A 17,986-nucleotide genomic window follows, 5' to 3' on the forward strand; every position below is an offset into this window, starting at 1 on the left:
TCAATTAGTTAATCAACTGCAAATTTATAATTTCAATTCACTTAATTAAAGCGGGGTAATCGTCTAGTTTTTTGTCTAGTTATTAATTAGAGAGCTTACCATTGAGTTATAAGCTAAGCGAAACTATATATTTGTTGCGAGCATTAGGGCATCGTTTCATAAATCTACAACTCTCAGTAATTTTGGGTTTCAATTAATCTGTTATGAGTTGGCAATAATCGCTTTAAATTTCCCCTTTTTCCAACAAAATATTAACCAAATTTCTTGATTGATCGTAATGCAACTGAAATTTCGCCTTAAAAATTATGATAATCGATTAAGTCGATAGGACAAAACTTTGTACTAGGTAAATACGTCAATTTGGCTTCGAAAAGAAATAAGGTTGCTCTATTGAGTTTGAAGTTCAAATTCATATTTCATGTGAATTTAATGATAGCTCTAATATTAAACAACCAGGTAAAAAAGTAATCAGCCCCCCCCCGCGTCTTGAAAAAATTCATACGGGAGTGTGATCAAATAAAGCGTGTTTTACCCTGTTAAAGTTTCGCATAAATTTAAATTTGTTGATGTTTATTACTTTATTTTGTTTGAATGATTTGAAGTATTTTTTGTTTCAAGTATATTTAACCGTAGGGTAATAATTTTAATTTACTTGTTGCAAAAAAAATATATTGGTTACTCTTAAACAAGGTAGCAATTAAAACAATAAAAACTAAGTCGCATTAATACCTCATGAACATCAATTATGAATGTTCATTTTCTATCGGGGCAAATAGGAAACAGTTTCAGTTCAGGATCCAAGTTGAGGTGTTCAGACTGATTAGACCTCTAATTATAGTATTTTCGAGCGTACACCAGCGCTTCAAGCGCTCGAAATGGTCTGGAAAAGCCGTTGAGCTCAATAAATTCTCTACATTGGTACTTTAACTAAATGGCCGAGGCCACTATATTCGACCCAAAGTCTTTTATTACGTCGACTCATAGTCTTTTAATACCCAATTTCTGTCGACCACGGTCTTTTCATGAGTCGACCGCTAAATTAGGGATAACTGTTTTAAGTTTTCTGAAGTATCAATCTGCTTTTTTTATGGAAAAAAGATCTACGCTTCAAGATTCTGGCTCAGATCTGAAGATGAATGAAATTAATTTCACAAATAAACAACTGTTGTTTACTAATGAACTTAACTCAAATAACATTCCATGAGTTGATTTGAACATATCATATTGCTGAATCGAATTATGGTAATTTTGATGTTATTTTGTCTTCATTTGCAAGTCACTGCAAAGAGCAATAATCAAATTGAGAACGTTGATTTACGTTTGTTCAAGGCCAACAATACTCAAAAAAAGTTTGGACAGACAGTTATATCGGCCATTATAAAAGGTCACACTGTAAACGAAAACCAAAACCCGTTCTTTGTTCGCCTCGTCTACAGACATCCTCAAAGTTGGTGGAAATTTTGCATCTATCACATTATATAATGCTCCACGCATACAGGATATTTTCATCAGAAATAAATACATTTGATCAAAAACTTTTAGCATGAGGTGACTTTTTGTACAATTTTGAAAAATTTTGTAATAACTGTTGTTTGTTGTAATTATTTGTAACCACTGTGTAATTTTTTTATCCCTGATACTCATCATTTTTGGTGCAATTGTTATTATTCGAGCAAATCTTAACTTCCGTCGGTGATCTATAATGGCTACATTTGGTTCGGCTTGTCATCTATCTCATCAGATAAACATTTCCCTTACAAGAATTTTATCCAGTTGGTTCTGATTTGATATTTTGATCAGATAAAAATTCATCTTTCTTGAATTTTTAGGTGTAAGATCTGATAAAACTTTTTTTCTTGTTTGGTCTTGAAATTTGATTCAACAATTTAGACATATTTTTTTACATAGTAACGTGGTACATAACAACATATAATTTGTAACTGGGGGTGTAAAAAGCACTGGGGGGGGGGGGGGGGTGGGGGGGTGGGTGGGCAGAATGGATCCCAGCAAAATTTGAAGGTTTCCCATTAAAGCCTCCCCCCTCTCAGCTTAGTGGTTAGATAACCTATAGCCCTCAATCATGATAAATATACCATAATGAGGGGGGCTATAATTTCGCGGGGGTGTAGGAGGTTGGTTTAATGGGTAAGACTCGAAAATTGTAGTAAAATTATATCGGAGATCATGCAAAATAATGAAAAAATTGCTTCCAACATTTTTAGGAATTCAAAGTTTTGCGAGATTTTGAATACCGCCAGGATACCACTGAGTCTTGAAACCTGTCCCAAAGTCACAACGTCGCCTTCAAGTAATTTACCAGAGCTATAAATGGCTCTTAATGTTTTAGGCAAGATTCATTTCATACAAGATTCTTGCAGGAATCTTGCTTGTTTATAATCATTTCGCAACAATCCTGCAAGATTTGAATCCGGTCATTACTAGGGACTTTACGTTATCCCAATTTTTTTTTCTCAAAACGGGATTGATCTCGGTTTTTATTCGGTTCAAAACATGCATGTAGTTAAAGTTTGAAGATGTCCCGCCGTACACAATTCCGAGTAATAACGATGATCAAATTTTTTTTATAAAAAACCAGAGAGCTAAAAAAACAATAGGTCATCAGTCTGTCTGTTTTTGTGCCCAAGATATTAATAGTTTCTTCATCGACTGTTCAAAATGCACGAAAAGACATAGAACTAACAAAAGGACAGTTTTAAAATATTCAAGTTAAAAAAGACCAAGGTCAAAAACTTTCTGTGTTATGAACCGACATAACACAAAAAAGAATGACAATGTACTATTATAGGGTTAAAAGACAATCTACCCAATTAAAAATGCCCAATGTGCAAAAATTGTCCATAGCATACCAAATTCGTTCCATTTGATCCTTTTGTTCAACAAGGAGGCTCGGTAATGAGCGACCGCACACACTTTTCCAATACCGCTCAACCACAATATTGGCTTAATTGTCTACCAAATGAAGAACAGATAGAAAAACCCAAAAATATATTTTAAGAATCCCAAAGAACCCCAAAAAACCGTATTTCTTTTTTCAAAAAGGTAGTGTATGAGCGAAAAGATAACCTCCAAAGCAAATATTTCAGTGGAGTGAAAAATGATGCAATAGATTGATGAGATATGCCAATATTAAGAAAGCGAGTTAAGACGAACAGCAAAAACAATTAACAACAACAAACATTAATTACATCAAAAATTTCATGTCCATTTTTTTTTTAAAAAAATACGTTAATAAAGTTAAAATGGCGTCAGATAGAATTGAAACTAAACAAATTAACTTGTATCTTACTAGAAAAGGCATGGGACCAGTCCATAAAAAGATTTGGTAACAATTCGACAAAAAGTACAGAAACAGTAAAATTAAAAAATTGGCTTAATTTTTTTTAAAAAAAAACTAAGCTCAAAGTAATGAAAACCTATAGAAAACAACTAAAATATCCCAGCGAACTACAATTACCAAATCTTCTATAGAAGGGATTTAAGATCTGTCCTTACTAAACTTTTTATACGGCTAAAAAGAACAACATAAAGAAAACAACCAAAAACTCATTTAAAATCTGCCAGAAAACGCTATCGAAGACCCAAAGCCATATTTTGGCCTTCAAAAATATGTTCAGTTGTGCCATGTTCAGACAGTAATTATTTAATATGTGGCTTTTCCATAATGAGATAAGGGAATAGGTAGACAAAAAAGAAAAAAGTGCAAAATTAAGTAACACTTTTGAATTTTTTCGAAATAAAAATATATCCAATGGCATGAAAGTCAAATTTATATGAAATAATTAAATAGGTTCGTTTATTCATCCAAGAAAAACTCTTGAAACCTGCATTATCCAGAGTTTGTCTTGCATCTACAAAAGAACGTCCAATATGACAAAAATCAAATTTATTTACCTTTTTTTGTGAAAAACCTGTGTCGAAGCCAGTAAGGTCATAACAAACTCTTTGAAAATGTTAAATTTTTTGACGCCACTCCCCTTTTGACACTTTTTATTAACAACAATAATGTCATACATAGTTGAACTGTAATTACCGACACTAGGTAACAAATAACAATAAAAAGAACAAAATTGCGAAAATAATTTTTTTTTATTTTTTGAAAGTTATTGGTTTTCAAAGTCATGAAAGCCATCAGCTATCTACTAATATCAGAATATCAGTTGATCTATTTGTCCATAAAAAGGCAGTGGAACCTGTCATTATACAGGAAAGATCATACGAGTAAAACGACAGAGTAAAGACGACAGCTAAAGACGCAATTTAAAAAATTAATTAAATTCTTCAAGAAGGAAGTCTCCAAGCCGTTAAAACGACAATCTTTATCTTTCAGGAGTTTAATATATCCAATTGTGTTTTATTAGGACGCCAGTGATATATGTGATATGAGAACTGTCATTAATGTGATAATGTAGCAAAACTAGAAAACGTGAAAATGCGCAAAAATCTAAAAATAAAACAAAATTTGAAATCTAGTAGTATCAAATCCAGAACACAATAACTTAAGGCTTAGAACCGCATTAGAGATTGAAATTTATATCAGTAGAAGGAAAAAACAGACACTACGCTACTGACACTACGCTACATAGTAAAGAGGAAAAGTTCAAAAAAGTACAAAAAAAGAGGAAAAGGGGAAAAGAAAAAAGAGGAAAAGAAAAGTACAAAAAAAGAGGAAAAGTTCATTACGAGATTATTTATCTAAAAACTGACTGTTTTTGAAAGTCAAAACGATCATGATCTTTCAAGTAAAATAACCAAATGCACTAGTTTGGAGCTGCTTAGGAACTCAATTCGATCAATCGCTCCTCAGCTTTGATTTGATACGTTCTGTTCTTTAATTAATAAAAAATGTCAGTTTTTTTAAAAGACCGATTGATTACAATCCAAATTATTTTTGGATTGTAATAGTCCAAGATTGGTCCAAAACTAGCTCTTCCAATAATGCTCGTCCATTAGGAATAATTAAAACTTCATGTGTTCTTGATTAGGTTATTTAAAATTTAATATCTCAAAAATACATTCTGCGTTTTTGATAAACAAAGAGTAAAGATAGCAAAAAACAGCAAAGACTTAATTACAGAGTCTACAAAGAGTCTAGCCCCCTTTTGAGTCCACCAAGATTTTATTAGTGTTATTCGGAGTTGTAATTTTGGCAATTTAATCAAAGTAGGCCAAAAAAGCTTATTTCGTGCTGTTTTTGATGAAAAAGGATGGATTTTGAAATATTTAGCCAGAATTTTTGACAAAAAAATTTAATCACAATAATCAACAAAACTTTTTTGTCTTTAAAATAGATCAACAATAATATTCTTAAAATATTTCACAAATTTTAGCTAAATTGACAAAAATTTATGCAAAAATTCCGGGAAATGTGAATAAAAACAACGAAATTAACTCTACGTTTCTCAGAAGTTTAAACCTCGATAACTCCATGTAAAAAACGGAAAAATAAAAAATTTTTAATTCCATAATCTTTGCTTGACGAGCTGCTTTCTAATGATAGCAGTCTCAACTCTCTACGATGAATACATCGCTCGGCGAAAAGCGAATATTGTCTGAACAAAAAAACCATTTGAGTATAGTTCCTCCCCCTCAAAAGGGGTCGTAACAAAAAGCTGTATGTTAACTTTTTAAAGACAAAATTCTCGGAATCGAAGATCATTTGTTATACCATTCTTTTTATAACATTAGGTGGTAATCCCAACGATTGCGCGTTGTCAGCTTTTGACAAAGATTTGCTAATTCGTCAATCCCAATAAATTGATCGAAAATCTTTTTGTTAGATCTGACGAGAGAGTTTTTTTTTAATCGTGCAAGATCTGGTACGAAGATTTATTATAAGGTAAGACCTATAGTCTAGAAAAAATAATTCCTTTTTCAGGAAAGAAGAACATTTAAAAGAGCCTGAAGCACCAAATATAATACACTAAGTTTTCAGACTAAAGTTCTCTAGTATTTGATTTTTTGCATCTTCCTATGGACCGTTTTTTCTTGAAACCGTTTTTATGATTTAATATATATTTTTAAATCCTCATTTATCAAACGCCATATGACTCTAGGGATAAGAAAAAACCTTTTTAATTTTTTCCCCCGTTATTACGCTCCAGTAAAATTGTTCCACCTTGTCACCTTTTTCAGAACCATGTGTTTAAGATTAGAGTTATAAATGTTTGTAAACATTTGTGACAGAAAGAAAATTTTGTTCAAATTTCCGTCGCAATTTTTGACGATGCCAGTTTTAGAGCGACGTAGACATTAGTGACAAAATTTTACCTAACTTGTCGCGCCACTGTTGTCCGTGGTTGCAATCTGATAACTAAGATCAAGTCAATTAGACCGAAACGAAAGAGAGCCTAATTGGTGATTACTTCCAGATATGCCCTTCATTATGCTAATTGTAGATTAAGAAGAAAATTATTAGTTTTGCATATGATTCAAACCAGCCATTTTTAAATTGGCTTTCAGTCAATTACTTGAAAAATTAGAACAATGAAGTTGTAGGCTATTTACATGCTGAAAATTGGTAAAAATGTTAACATTTACATGAGAATACGAGTGACGTTGAAGTTCATAACTTTTCGGTCACTATTAACGTAATAATACTAATAAATTGTTCTCAAGTATGTACAAAACAAACAACATTGTTCAATGAGGTTTACATATACATACTCAAAAGGTCATCAAAAGGCAAAAAAGCCTAGTCGTGTGATGCCTTTGGGAAGCAGTTTGTTAGCAAATAGGGGTGGGGGTAGGGTGTTGATATTGGTTTGTTTTTAATGTTTAAATAGATTGAGTGACAGCAAGTACACGTGAGGAAACAGTTGAGTTTTTGTAAAGGGATAAAAATAAAAAAAAAATAATGTTTTAGACAATTGCTCAAAAAAACTAATAAAAAAGTTCTATGATATCATTTCCTTGTATAAAATTTTCAAGAAAAGTATGGTGGTGTGTATTAATTCCAGATTTGTAGCAACTCTTTATAAAGTGAACATATTTTGAGTCGAAATTAAGTATATAATTTAGCAATTTCCTTATTCGTATTCCAATTCTCTTTGGGTTGATAACAGTAAATTGATTGCTAGGTTTTAGTTTCTTACTTGTTGTTCTTTTCTCATCTAGCCTCACAAGCTCTGAATCCTCAATAAACCTGTTAAAAACTTCATTTTTATGTTCCCGCCTAATTGTTTTGGTTAAAAATTTTAAAAGCTCATAAATATGTAGCTCTTTCACCAGGAAGATTCCATATTTTTCCCGTTCGTTCGCTGTTGATTGATGACTTTGTTTCCTGAAAATAATTCGCGAAATTTGTTTAATTTTCACTTCGATAAACTTCAGGCTTGTCTTGCTTGCAGTTCCGTAAATAAGCACTCCATATTGTATAACCGGTTGAACAAAAGACTTATATACTAAAACTAATTGTTTAATGCTCAATATAAACCTCAGTTTGTAGAACAATCCCGTAAATTTGGTCAATTTTGCAGCGAAGCTATTTATGTGTTTTTTGAAATCCAATTTGTTGTCCAGCAAAACGCCTAGATACTTTACTTCGTTGCTCTTTTCAAGGGTTGCATTGTTCAGTCTTAAAACATTCATCATAGTTTTAAAACCTAAGTTTAGATTAATCGTTTTTTCAACATTGAGCGTCAGTTTGTTATCGCTTAAGTAGAGGCCAATGTTGTCAATATCACTTTGAAAAACAACTTCATTTGAACTTTTTTGGCTGCAGAGCAGTATCGTCGGCATAGAGCGTTATTGTAGAGCAGCTGCATTGTTGTCTGATGTCATTGACGTATATGATGAAAAGTAGTGGTCCTAAAACTGAAACTTGCGGCACGCCAAACGTAACAGTTCTTGGACTCGTTCTTGCAGCACCATATCTAAGAATTGTTTTCTGTCAGATAAGTAAGGTTTCATAATTTTAAGCATTGGGCCTCTCAAACCTATGTTAGCAATTTTTTTAAGTAGTAAATTATGATCAACCGTGTCAAATGCCTTTTCAAATCTAGAAACAAACCTATCGAGCACTTTGTCTGGTTTTCTAAAGTGTCCCTAGCGTTTTCAACAAAATGCGCTAATGCATCAATTGAATTGTTCCTCTTTGTCGTCGGAAACCATATTGATTTGCATCCAGGAGATCAAAAACTTCCAAAAATTTAGATATTTTGTTGTACAGAAATGTTTCAAAGACTTTTGCAACAGTTGGAAGTAGAGAAATTGGTCTGAAGTTAGATGATTCCTGGACATCACCACTTTTATGTACTGCTACTATGATAGCTTCTTTCAGGCAAGGTGGAAAACTTCTTTCATCGATACATTTGTTGATTAATTTTGTTAGTATTGGCACAATTACCCATTCGAGTTTCTTCAAAAAAAGTTGTTCTGTTCAAAGCAGTCTGTGCTATATTTGGTTTGCTTTTTGTTTATTATTTCCCGTACTTCCAGCGAAGTGGCCCTGGTTAGTCGCATTGATTGTACACTAATACTACTGCTTTTAAAAAAGAGTCTCACTTTTAGACTCAAAATCTGATGCTAAGGTTTTACCAACTGTAGAGAAATAGTCTATGAATTTATCAGCTGTCTCTTTATTGAGCCTATCTTGCAATGCAACTTTGCCTTTTAATCTGCTAATGCAGTCAAAAAAAGATTTAGAGTTTTTCTGACCATCTGCATTCATTAACCGCTGATAATACATTTCCTTTTTTCTTCTGATCAGTTTTTGCAGCTTGTTACGTAGTGCATTGAATTTGAGTTGATCGTTTTTGTCTTTCGTTCTCATAAAATTTTGGTATTGTTGTCGTTTTTTGGTAGCTAGATGTTTTATTTCGTTGTCAATCCACAATTTTTTTATTTTTTGTACCTTTACAAATTTTTGTAGGAACAAATTTTTCAACACATTTATTCAAGATAAACTGAAAATTTTTCATGGCTTCTTCAGAACTTAATTGAGCAAGTGTTAGTTCAAACTTCTGTAATTCATGTTGCATATAAAACTGAAGATCAATAATTACGTTTGAATCGTTAAGTTTTGTCCACATTTTAATCATACGATCATCATCATTTTCTTTTTCTGACTGATTCAATTTGTGTCCCGAGAATCCAAAAAAGAGCGTATAATGATCTGTTAGCGTAGTTTGTGACACTTTCAGATCAATTTTTAGGTTGGAATACACGGCATCAATACAAGAATTACTAGTCTTTGTTTCTCTAGTGCAGTTCGCATTTTCTGCATAATGCAGGTCAAAAGACAGCAAGGCTTCTTGCAATGCTTTCAACTTTGAAGAAACGGTGTGATGATTTATATTGAAATCACCACATATAACTGACATACAGTCTTCTGGAATAACAACTTTCTCAAAATGGTTTCCTAAGCTTGGGCTTAGTTTTTCGTTGGACGTGTTTGGTTTGACGTATATTGTAGTTAAAAAAACTTTAAAATTATTATTGCAAAATTTCAGTGTCAAAATTTGGCACTCATTACTGGTGTACTTGCTTACTGTTTCGAACTTTATTTTATTTTGCAGAAAAATACCAACTCCTCCACCTCGATTTCGCTTTACACCCCTACTGACTGTGACGATTTTTTGATAACCATCTAGTTGCAAACAAGCAGTGTCATACTCTTCATTTATCCATGTTTCTGTTAAGCAGACGGCTAAGGGTAGACTATCTAAACTGCTTACGAGAATTTGAAGCTGATCTAAATTTTTGTATATAGATCTTATATTTTGAAGCATGAAGAGCTTTTGCATTTTGTTGTACTAAAATGATATGTACAAGTGGAAGAAAAGTGGGACGACCATTGTCTTCAATGGATTGTAGCTGCAAAGTTTGAAGTGTTAGCGGATATGACGTTAGAGTTAAACCAACTCTGGTTACCAGAGTAAAAAACTGTTTTTCGAAAAAAAAGCTAAATTGTAGACATAATGTATTTTTTTTGTTAAAATATTTAAAAATATATAGCCTAATAGGCTCAAATTCAGATGCAACGAAGCAAAGAGGTGTTTTTGAGATTGGTTGGCGTTTAGTGGACAACGTAACCATTTCTCATCGTGAATAACAAGTTTCGGAAATTGAAAACTAGTGATGAGGTATTGACACTGTTGTCCACTAAACGCCAACCAATCTCAAAAACACCTCTTTGCTTCGTTGCATCTGAATTTGAGCCTATAATAAAGATACTAATCATCGTATAATTGAACTTCTGCGTTTTTTTCCACCAATTTTTTCTGGAATAAAATGCAGTACGGAACCGGTTTCAAGAAAGAGTGTGTGGAGGAGTGGTCATTGGCAATTACTGGGTACTAACTGCCGCATCCTGTGTCTATGACGTCACAGGTGAGAATTAAAATTTGGTTTTTCTCGGTCTCAGGCCAGGAAACTCCTCTAATGGACCTACGAAACGTATAAAAACAAACAACGAAACATCAATAATCCTTATAATTTTTCAAATGCTACTATCTAACAAATCTTGCAACTTTCCTAATGCAAGAGGAACACAAATGCAAGATAAATGGAAGATCTATGTACTATGTTGCAACATATCTTGCAGGATTCTTGCAAGATTTTTGAATTCATTAATCACTAGGGGTCCCAGACCCAGGACTGTTGTTGTCCATACGGACTTGGATCGCGGATGGAGGTTTCCAGACCGAACAGAGCCAAATATAGGCATTGGCCAGACGGAACAGACTTAGGTCACCATTGCTCAGACTGAACACACCTTGCCCAGAATATTGGGAAGACCCCGCCCGAACAGACTATAGGACAGACCAATGGCCAAACAATTAGACAGACCATTATCCAGGCTGTTCGAAATATGGGCATTGGCCAGAACGAACTGACCGATAATTCGGCATTGTTCAGACCGAAAAGTCCAAATATTGGGTTTTGACCAGTCCGAACAGCCTAAAATTTTGTATTGGGCCGATTGAAGGCGATTAAAATTTTTTCCAGAAAATTAAGTTAGGTGTACCTGACGCCCAACCTCCTCCCCCCCCCCCCATGTCCGCGACCCACGTCGGTCTGGTCAATACCTGTCTTGGGTCTGGAACATCATCCTAGTGGTTGCGGTGTTGATAAAAACATGTGAGATGAAGGCGCCGGTAAGAACCCAGGCTCGGGTGTGTGTGACTCATGTTAGGTATGATGAGCCCGATTTTGGGTAAAGGAAATAAAACAGGGGGGGGGGGGGGGGAGGAAGAACCAGCGGCAGGATCTCGAAGCTACTCAAAGCTTTAGATATACACTGATCAGCGCGCCATGCGGAATATGCACGGTCTGATCAGAGCGTTAACAGTATCTGGATGTTCTGATCAGAGCCTGGTAAAGAGTCTGGATAGTCTGGTGTCATGGTCTGGATAATCTGAACAGAGTGTTTTCAAGTTCCAGAGCCTATTTGGTCTGGTGAGTCCTTTTCAGAGTCTTGATGGTCTAATAACCCGCTTGCTCATAGCTGGCTTCGGTCGGGCACCTCAGCCTGGTTTCTTAAAGCAGCTACGAAGATCATTCATTCATAAAAAATTTATTTGCACTTCAATGTGTTCAATGATTTAAAATTGGAGCATTGGCGGATTTAGAGTACAAAAATCCTAAGAAACCCACCCCGAAAAATTCACATACACTTCCCCTAAATACGTTTATTGAAATCATCTACTTTATAAGATTTCTCGGGCTTGGAAAATATCTTTTTTTTTTTGCTATTTATGTAACTATTAAACAATTATGATAACACACCATTGTTAAAAATATATGACGGAAAGGTTTTTTCTATTCTGAATGGTTTTGGGTTGCCACGCAAAATAACTATGTTCTTAAATGCAAAGTCAGCTGAATAATGAAATTTAGGAAAACTTAAATCTAATTAAACATGATAGGAAATTTCCTTTTAGCGCTTAGCAGACCGCTTTTATTGTATTCCTGGTTTAATTTAAGAATTGTAGATGAGATTTAGTGGAGTGTCTTCTAAGGACTAAAGGGATGACCGAATCATTTTAAAAGCATTTTTGTTATTTTGCGGACGCTCTAAACTTCAATCATGTTGGTTTCGAGGGCTTGCTTTTTTGAGTATATCAATTTACCATACTTTTCTCATTCAAAACCAACTTCAAAATGTTGATATGCTCTGAATGATTATCTGCTGTTTTGAGTTGTTTTGGAGTTGACCTTTGAAAACTTTGACGAATGATTTTTTCATGGCAAGCATTGACAATAATTGTAAGGCAATTATTTTCCAGTGAGCCAACAAAGTACTTTTTGGAATTCCAATTGGAGAAAACCAGATTAAATTCCAGAAAAATGTTAAATACACTATAACTCACATCCCGTTTAATGCTTTTATATTAGCAGGTAAGTTGGATTTATACATTAAAAAATATGGGGCTTGAACTTTAATCAATTAAAAACATTTGTTATGAATTCAGACTGTCATTTTTCATTACACCAAGAACGTTTTACCAAAAACTTTGTTAAATGTGGCTGTAGAAATTACAATAGCATTAAAAAAACAATAATGTTTTCATGTCTTATCTAGATGATCGATAACGGACCCCAAAATCAATAAGAAAAAAGCAGCTCCATGTCGCGTGTATTCAGTGATACTTTTCCTATTTCAAGATATTCGAAGCCAATAAAATTTGTTTCAAAAACGCAGATTGCTGGAGTCTGAAATAATTTTCCGATTTAATTATTATAATTATATGGATTGTGTGGCTTGCATTTTTAATGAGCGGAAAAATCTCAATTTTTCTCAGTTTTTTTTGCAGCGTCCCACAAACAGTGTTCTGGTAAAAAGAAAGAATTAAATTGCAACAAGAAATGAATTTGAGTTCTGGAAGTTGTATATATAACAACTGCAAAAGCAGGTGAAAAGAATCAATATGTTTTAGAAATTGGCAGACGTAGCAGAACAAGTGCTGGAATTCAATTCGAGCAGAAGAAAAACAACAAAAAGCAAATCTGAATAGTTCATTCATATGTTATGGCCGATGATATGTTCTGTTATCGATCATGCAATTTCTGTTACAAAAAATAATGTATGGAGAACTGAAGAGCCGGCAATAATTAGCAAATTTAATTTGATTTCCCACGCAAGTGCCGTCTCAAGTATTAAAAACATGCCAATTCTGATAGTTTTGAAAACAACAAAGATAGAAAAAAACATTGAGCGTTAAAATGCACATGATGCTAATTTGTTACAAACTTGCTTCAAAAAATGTGCTATTTTAAAAATCAAAAGCTCAATTTTCTTCACGTAGATTTTTTCTTTTGGCTAACACTGATTTAGTACAAAAATTTTGTTTGGTAGTTTGTTTTCCTGTGAGATTAAATAAAGAACACATTGAGCAGCCTGAAAAATAGTGTTAATTTTCTGCTTTAGATATAGTTTTGACGCACCGATGTCGACTATTTTATATATATTTGAACATCAGATCTAAATTTCAAATTATCAAAAAAATTGATAGAACCCAAGGCCACAAAAAGTGCCAATTTGCCCACGATGAATGTCACTAAAAAGCAATATGTTATTGTTTGTGTTTCGGACAAAATGACTGAATGATTAAAAAATTAAAATGAAAAAGATGAAAATTCTATAAAAACGGCGTTTAAATTATTAAAAGCCTACATAGACGGAACAATTGGAGTCAAATTAAATTTAAATTGCTTAATCGAAAACTGGTTAATCAGGTGTTAATGAACTTGGTTAATCATGGGCTGTCAACCACAGGAAAGAAAGCAGACCAAAAAAGAGAGACAATTGTCTCGTTTCGAAGTTAATTGTCAACATTAATGATAATCACGCAAGCCACCAAAAAGAACTGTTATTAGGAGAACGAAAATTAAATAATGTCGACATTTTTTCGGAAACAGATGTTTTCAAAAAAAGGAACATTAGATTCAGGAAAATTGATTCACACAGTTGAAGCCGAGAGCAATCGGAGTTGACCAGCTACTCCTTAATAACAGTCGTGCAAAAAATCAGTCGTGATAACAACAAAAGCAGCAGTCAAAACACAAGGAGTAAGCAAAAAATTTGTGAAGACCTGAGTTTGCTGTTCGCGCACTACGGCTTAATGTCTTTTTACATGTGCTGACTCAAAATGATTATCCGATCTGCTACCTGATGTCTCCCCCCAAATTGACCTTAATGTCATCAAAAATTATGAAGAGTTCTTTAGGAAAAGACTGCACTAAAAACAATCTAAATCAATTAAATTGAAATGAATTATAGCCGGCTGAATTGGTCGAGCTGTTCTTGACTCAGTATTGTTGTTGTTTTATCGAATGACAATATTAAGTGGGATAAAATGTAATCAATTTTTGAAAAATATCAGAAAAAGTATTTAATTCCTTCTTCAAACATCAGTTTAGTCCAAAAAAGTATAAAATGCACAATGATCCCTTGTTGTTTAGAGTTCAGTCATTTTTACTTGCGGAAGAAATTAGGGCTGTTAATGAAACTTTAATTTTCTCTTATTTTTCTAGGTTCCATTTGAGATATCGTTATAGTGTTTTGATTTTTCAAGTTTTGTTTACCGGTTAACCATTAATAGACAGATCTCAATTAAGTTTCTCCCAGGTTTATCAAAAATTACACGAAGGTTTAAGAAGAATTGAAATTTTGATGCAAATTTAGCTTGAACCAGGTGAGGGATGGGAAACAAATTCATAACATATCAAAAAATTGGCTGAAAAATTGTTCTGAATTTTTCTCAAAAAACAAATTTTTCTGTTTTTGTTACTATATGAAGCATTGACAAAACAATGCGACATCTGTTTTTTAAAGAAAGCCAAGAAAAGAACCACTAGTTGTCTTAAATGATTGGATTTTGACCAAAATTTTAGCTTAAAATTATCAAAATTTGGGTTGAATTGTCTGAAATTGTGAGTAGAAAACTGTGAATTTTTTTTCTCGAAAAAGCAGAGTTTCATGTTTCTTTTTGTAATGACATATTAGACTCAGAGAATTTCAAGCTGATGCCACATATGCTAGCCATGGCTGTTCTAAAAAAAACTAAACAAAAAAGTGGGCTAGCAAAAATTTCTCTCATTTTTTTAAAATGTGGGATCATCAATTCTCTTTTTTTTTCGCCGCAGTGCAGTTAAATTTCTTCAACAACAATTATGTAATATTTTTGTCATATTCCTTTAGTTGCAGTTTTTCATAAATTCATTATATGTTAAATTTTTTGTTTTTTTATACATTCTGAATCATTTTTTATAGAAAAGACTTGTGCTCACTGCATTGAACGCGACGAAAAACCGTTGGTTTAACTGCTTATAATTATACTATTTATTTGAATGAATTGATTTAATTATAAGGGAAGTCAAAGGCAAATAAGTGACAGGTACAGCATTGCTAAAAGATGAGACTGCTAAGCAGGAGATCACAAGATCAAACCGAGGTGATCTTGATAGATTTCAAGCTGATAAAATCACCTCTAATCTCTTAAAAATTCAGCACTTTCACTATATTAAACGCCAAAACATGCTTTTGCTTTGCAATGAGAAAATTTTCTTCTCCGCTCTTGACCGCTAATCTTATATAATTTCATTCGAAATCATCGACCGTTGTATACATTTGATCCTCTGCGGCGTTGAACTTTACATGTTGAAAAAAGCGAAGCAGCCACTGATTTAAATAAGTTTTGTTGTAAGAGCTTCTTTTTTCTTAACAAGAGCCTCCATTAATACTTATTATCCAGGTTTAACAAAAGCACACAGTAAAAGCTTAATAGCTGGCAAATTAAGAAACACATCTATTAAAAGCCATCTATTTTAGGTACTTGGGAAGCAATTCTACTAAACTGATGGATGCAAATTAATATAGAAAAGCTTTCACATGATGTTCACTTTGAATGTTCATATTGGGGCTCTTTTCTTCATTTATGATCATAATTATGCATGTTTGATCTTAGTTGCCATATTAGAGCAATGGTGTTTAAAGTCTGAGACGCCTGAAAACGGACCTTATGGTCTAATGGCGATCTTTCTGGAGCTCTTTTTTTGTATTGATCAACTGCGTAAGTGCTCTATTTATTCTGCTGTAAAGACACCAGTAAAGAATTTATTATTATTATTAAAGTCAGGGGCGCTTCCTCGTAATGCTAATTGAGCTTCACCATTCGAAGCAAAAGTGTTGTTTGTTGGTAATCGTAATAAGCCTGATAAAATATAGTAGTTGAAATTGCAACAGGCCTGATATTTTTTTCAAAACAATAATTGAGAAAGCATAAATGTGCTTAGATTAGTTTTATTGATTAAAATATGCGGCGTTGGATATTTTATGCGGCGTTTAGTGCTCAGTCATTTTTACTTGCTGAAAAAATTGGGGCTATTAATATCAGGCACTCAAGCTCACAGAGGGCTTTATTTGTTCAAAACTAAACGTAAATTAGTTCAAGTTAAAATCTGTCTATATGATTATCCTCAACGGGTCATCCTTTGACCTTGAGTTTTTCACAGAATTACGATTTTTCATCAACCGGGATACATCTTATAAATGCAAGCCTCTTGAGCCTATGTTTTAAAATCTGTGACGTCAATGAATTCAGATCTACATTGGGACATACCTGATTGCTGCCAAAGTCTATCTGATAGTGGTTGACTTACTAGTCATTAAGAAAATTTTGACTAAGCTTGAGTTAGGTTTATGATTTTTAGAAATGTGCCAAAAATTTCAAAAAAAAACAGTCTTACTACCCGAAAGTTAGTTGAAACATTGTTTAAAGTGGATAAAAGAAAATCAAATGGTGAAAGTTCAAGAGAGCGGGGTTCGGATGAGCGCTTGTGTGCCAACTGTTATGTAAGAAAGTTGCCAGAAATGTCTTGACGGCCACTAAAAAAATGGATTTTACCTAGAAAAATATTGAAGTAACTATCAACCCAATGAGTTGAAAAGTGTTAACTTATATAAAAACACAATAATTCAGCACAATATGGGATAAATATACAAAACTCAATTTATAAAAAAAATTTTTTCCAACGGCTAATGGTTTTGTTCCTTGACACCCAGAACCGGTCAAGACATCAGAAGTTGAAATCTGTTCACATCTCTTTATGCTACTTCTCGTATAACAGCCTAGGTTGACGCCCAAATGGATGATTTTCCCCAAAATATCAGGGGAAAAAGTGCAGACAAACTGACAGTGTTTTTACGCAGACTTTTTTTTAGCACCCCTAGATTTTGGATCCACTTTTCAAAAGACTTCGATACTTTGTAATTATTTGTAATTTGGAATAATTTTGGGCTGTTCATAAATATCTCTTTCTGCATGTTTCTTTTCCTGATTGTTTGTTTGTTTTTACAGACAAAGAGCGGATCATTCTTGGACAGGTGGGACAGTACTCTACTGAGGAGATTCTAGGGCAACACAACCGATTCTCATTCTCAAAAATTATTATCCCTATTGGGTAAATAAAAATTTATTCTCTTTAAATTTACTGCAAAAAATGAGTCCAAAGCATCACGGTGGATTTTCAAGGACGATGTGGCCCCTGATCAGGGCACTTCAGGCTGAAACTAGCTCAGACTATATTCCCCTAGTGATCGATGGATAAAAAATTCGCAAATATCTTGCAAGGCAATCTTGAAAGTAAAAGCATTCGGGTATAAAGATTCTTGAAAGATTTTCGATTCATTTGCATAATTTAGCCTGAAGATCTCTGATCAGACCTTTTTTAAGTTCAGAAACATCTTACATAAGAGCAAATCAAGTCAAAATATCAACGTATCAGAGAATTTAAAGCAAAGTAATCTCTGATTTTTTCAGAACAAAAACCACATTTGATCGAACAGCTTAAAAATCAAAAAGTCTATAGTCAAAATTTTGAGAACAAAACAACTTGAAATCGGATCACGCTTAACAAAATTACAGTTGATTTGAAATCAGATAGGATATTTTTTTTACAGAGCTGATGTGTCTTGCAGTTACCCAGCCAATAAAACCAAATACACAGCCATTAGTTTTCAGAG

General features: G+C 33.4%; 1 protein-coding gene across 1 annotated transcript; it reads left to right on the forward strand.

The window, feature by feature from the left end:
- The first annotated feature begins 1,224 nt into the window (after positions 1–1,224).
- Positions 1,225–17,428, forward strand: LOC142335851 (kallikrein 1-related peptidase b9-like). The gene is made up of 3 exons (XM_075384178.1): positions 1,225–1,447; positions 10,258–10,350; positions 17,322–17,428. Exons 1-3 carry the CDS (start codon positions 1,240–1,242, stop codon positions 17,426–17,428), a joined length of 408 nt encoding a protein of 135 aa, XP_075240293.1. The 5' UTR covers positions 1,225–1,239.
- The last annotated feature ends 558 nt before the right edge of the window (positions 17,429–17,986 follow it).

This window comes from Convolutriloba macropyga, chromosome 3 (genome assembly GCF_964194025.1).
Source record: "Convolutriloba macropyga chromosome 3, txConMacr16.3, whole genome shotgun sequence".
In the NCBI taxonomy this organism is placed as follows: Eukaryota; Metazoa; Xenacoelomorpha; order Acoela; family Convolutidae; genus Convolutriloba; species Convolutriloba macropyga.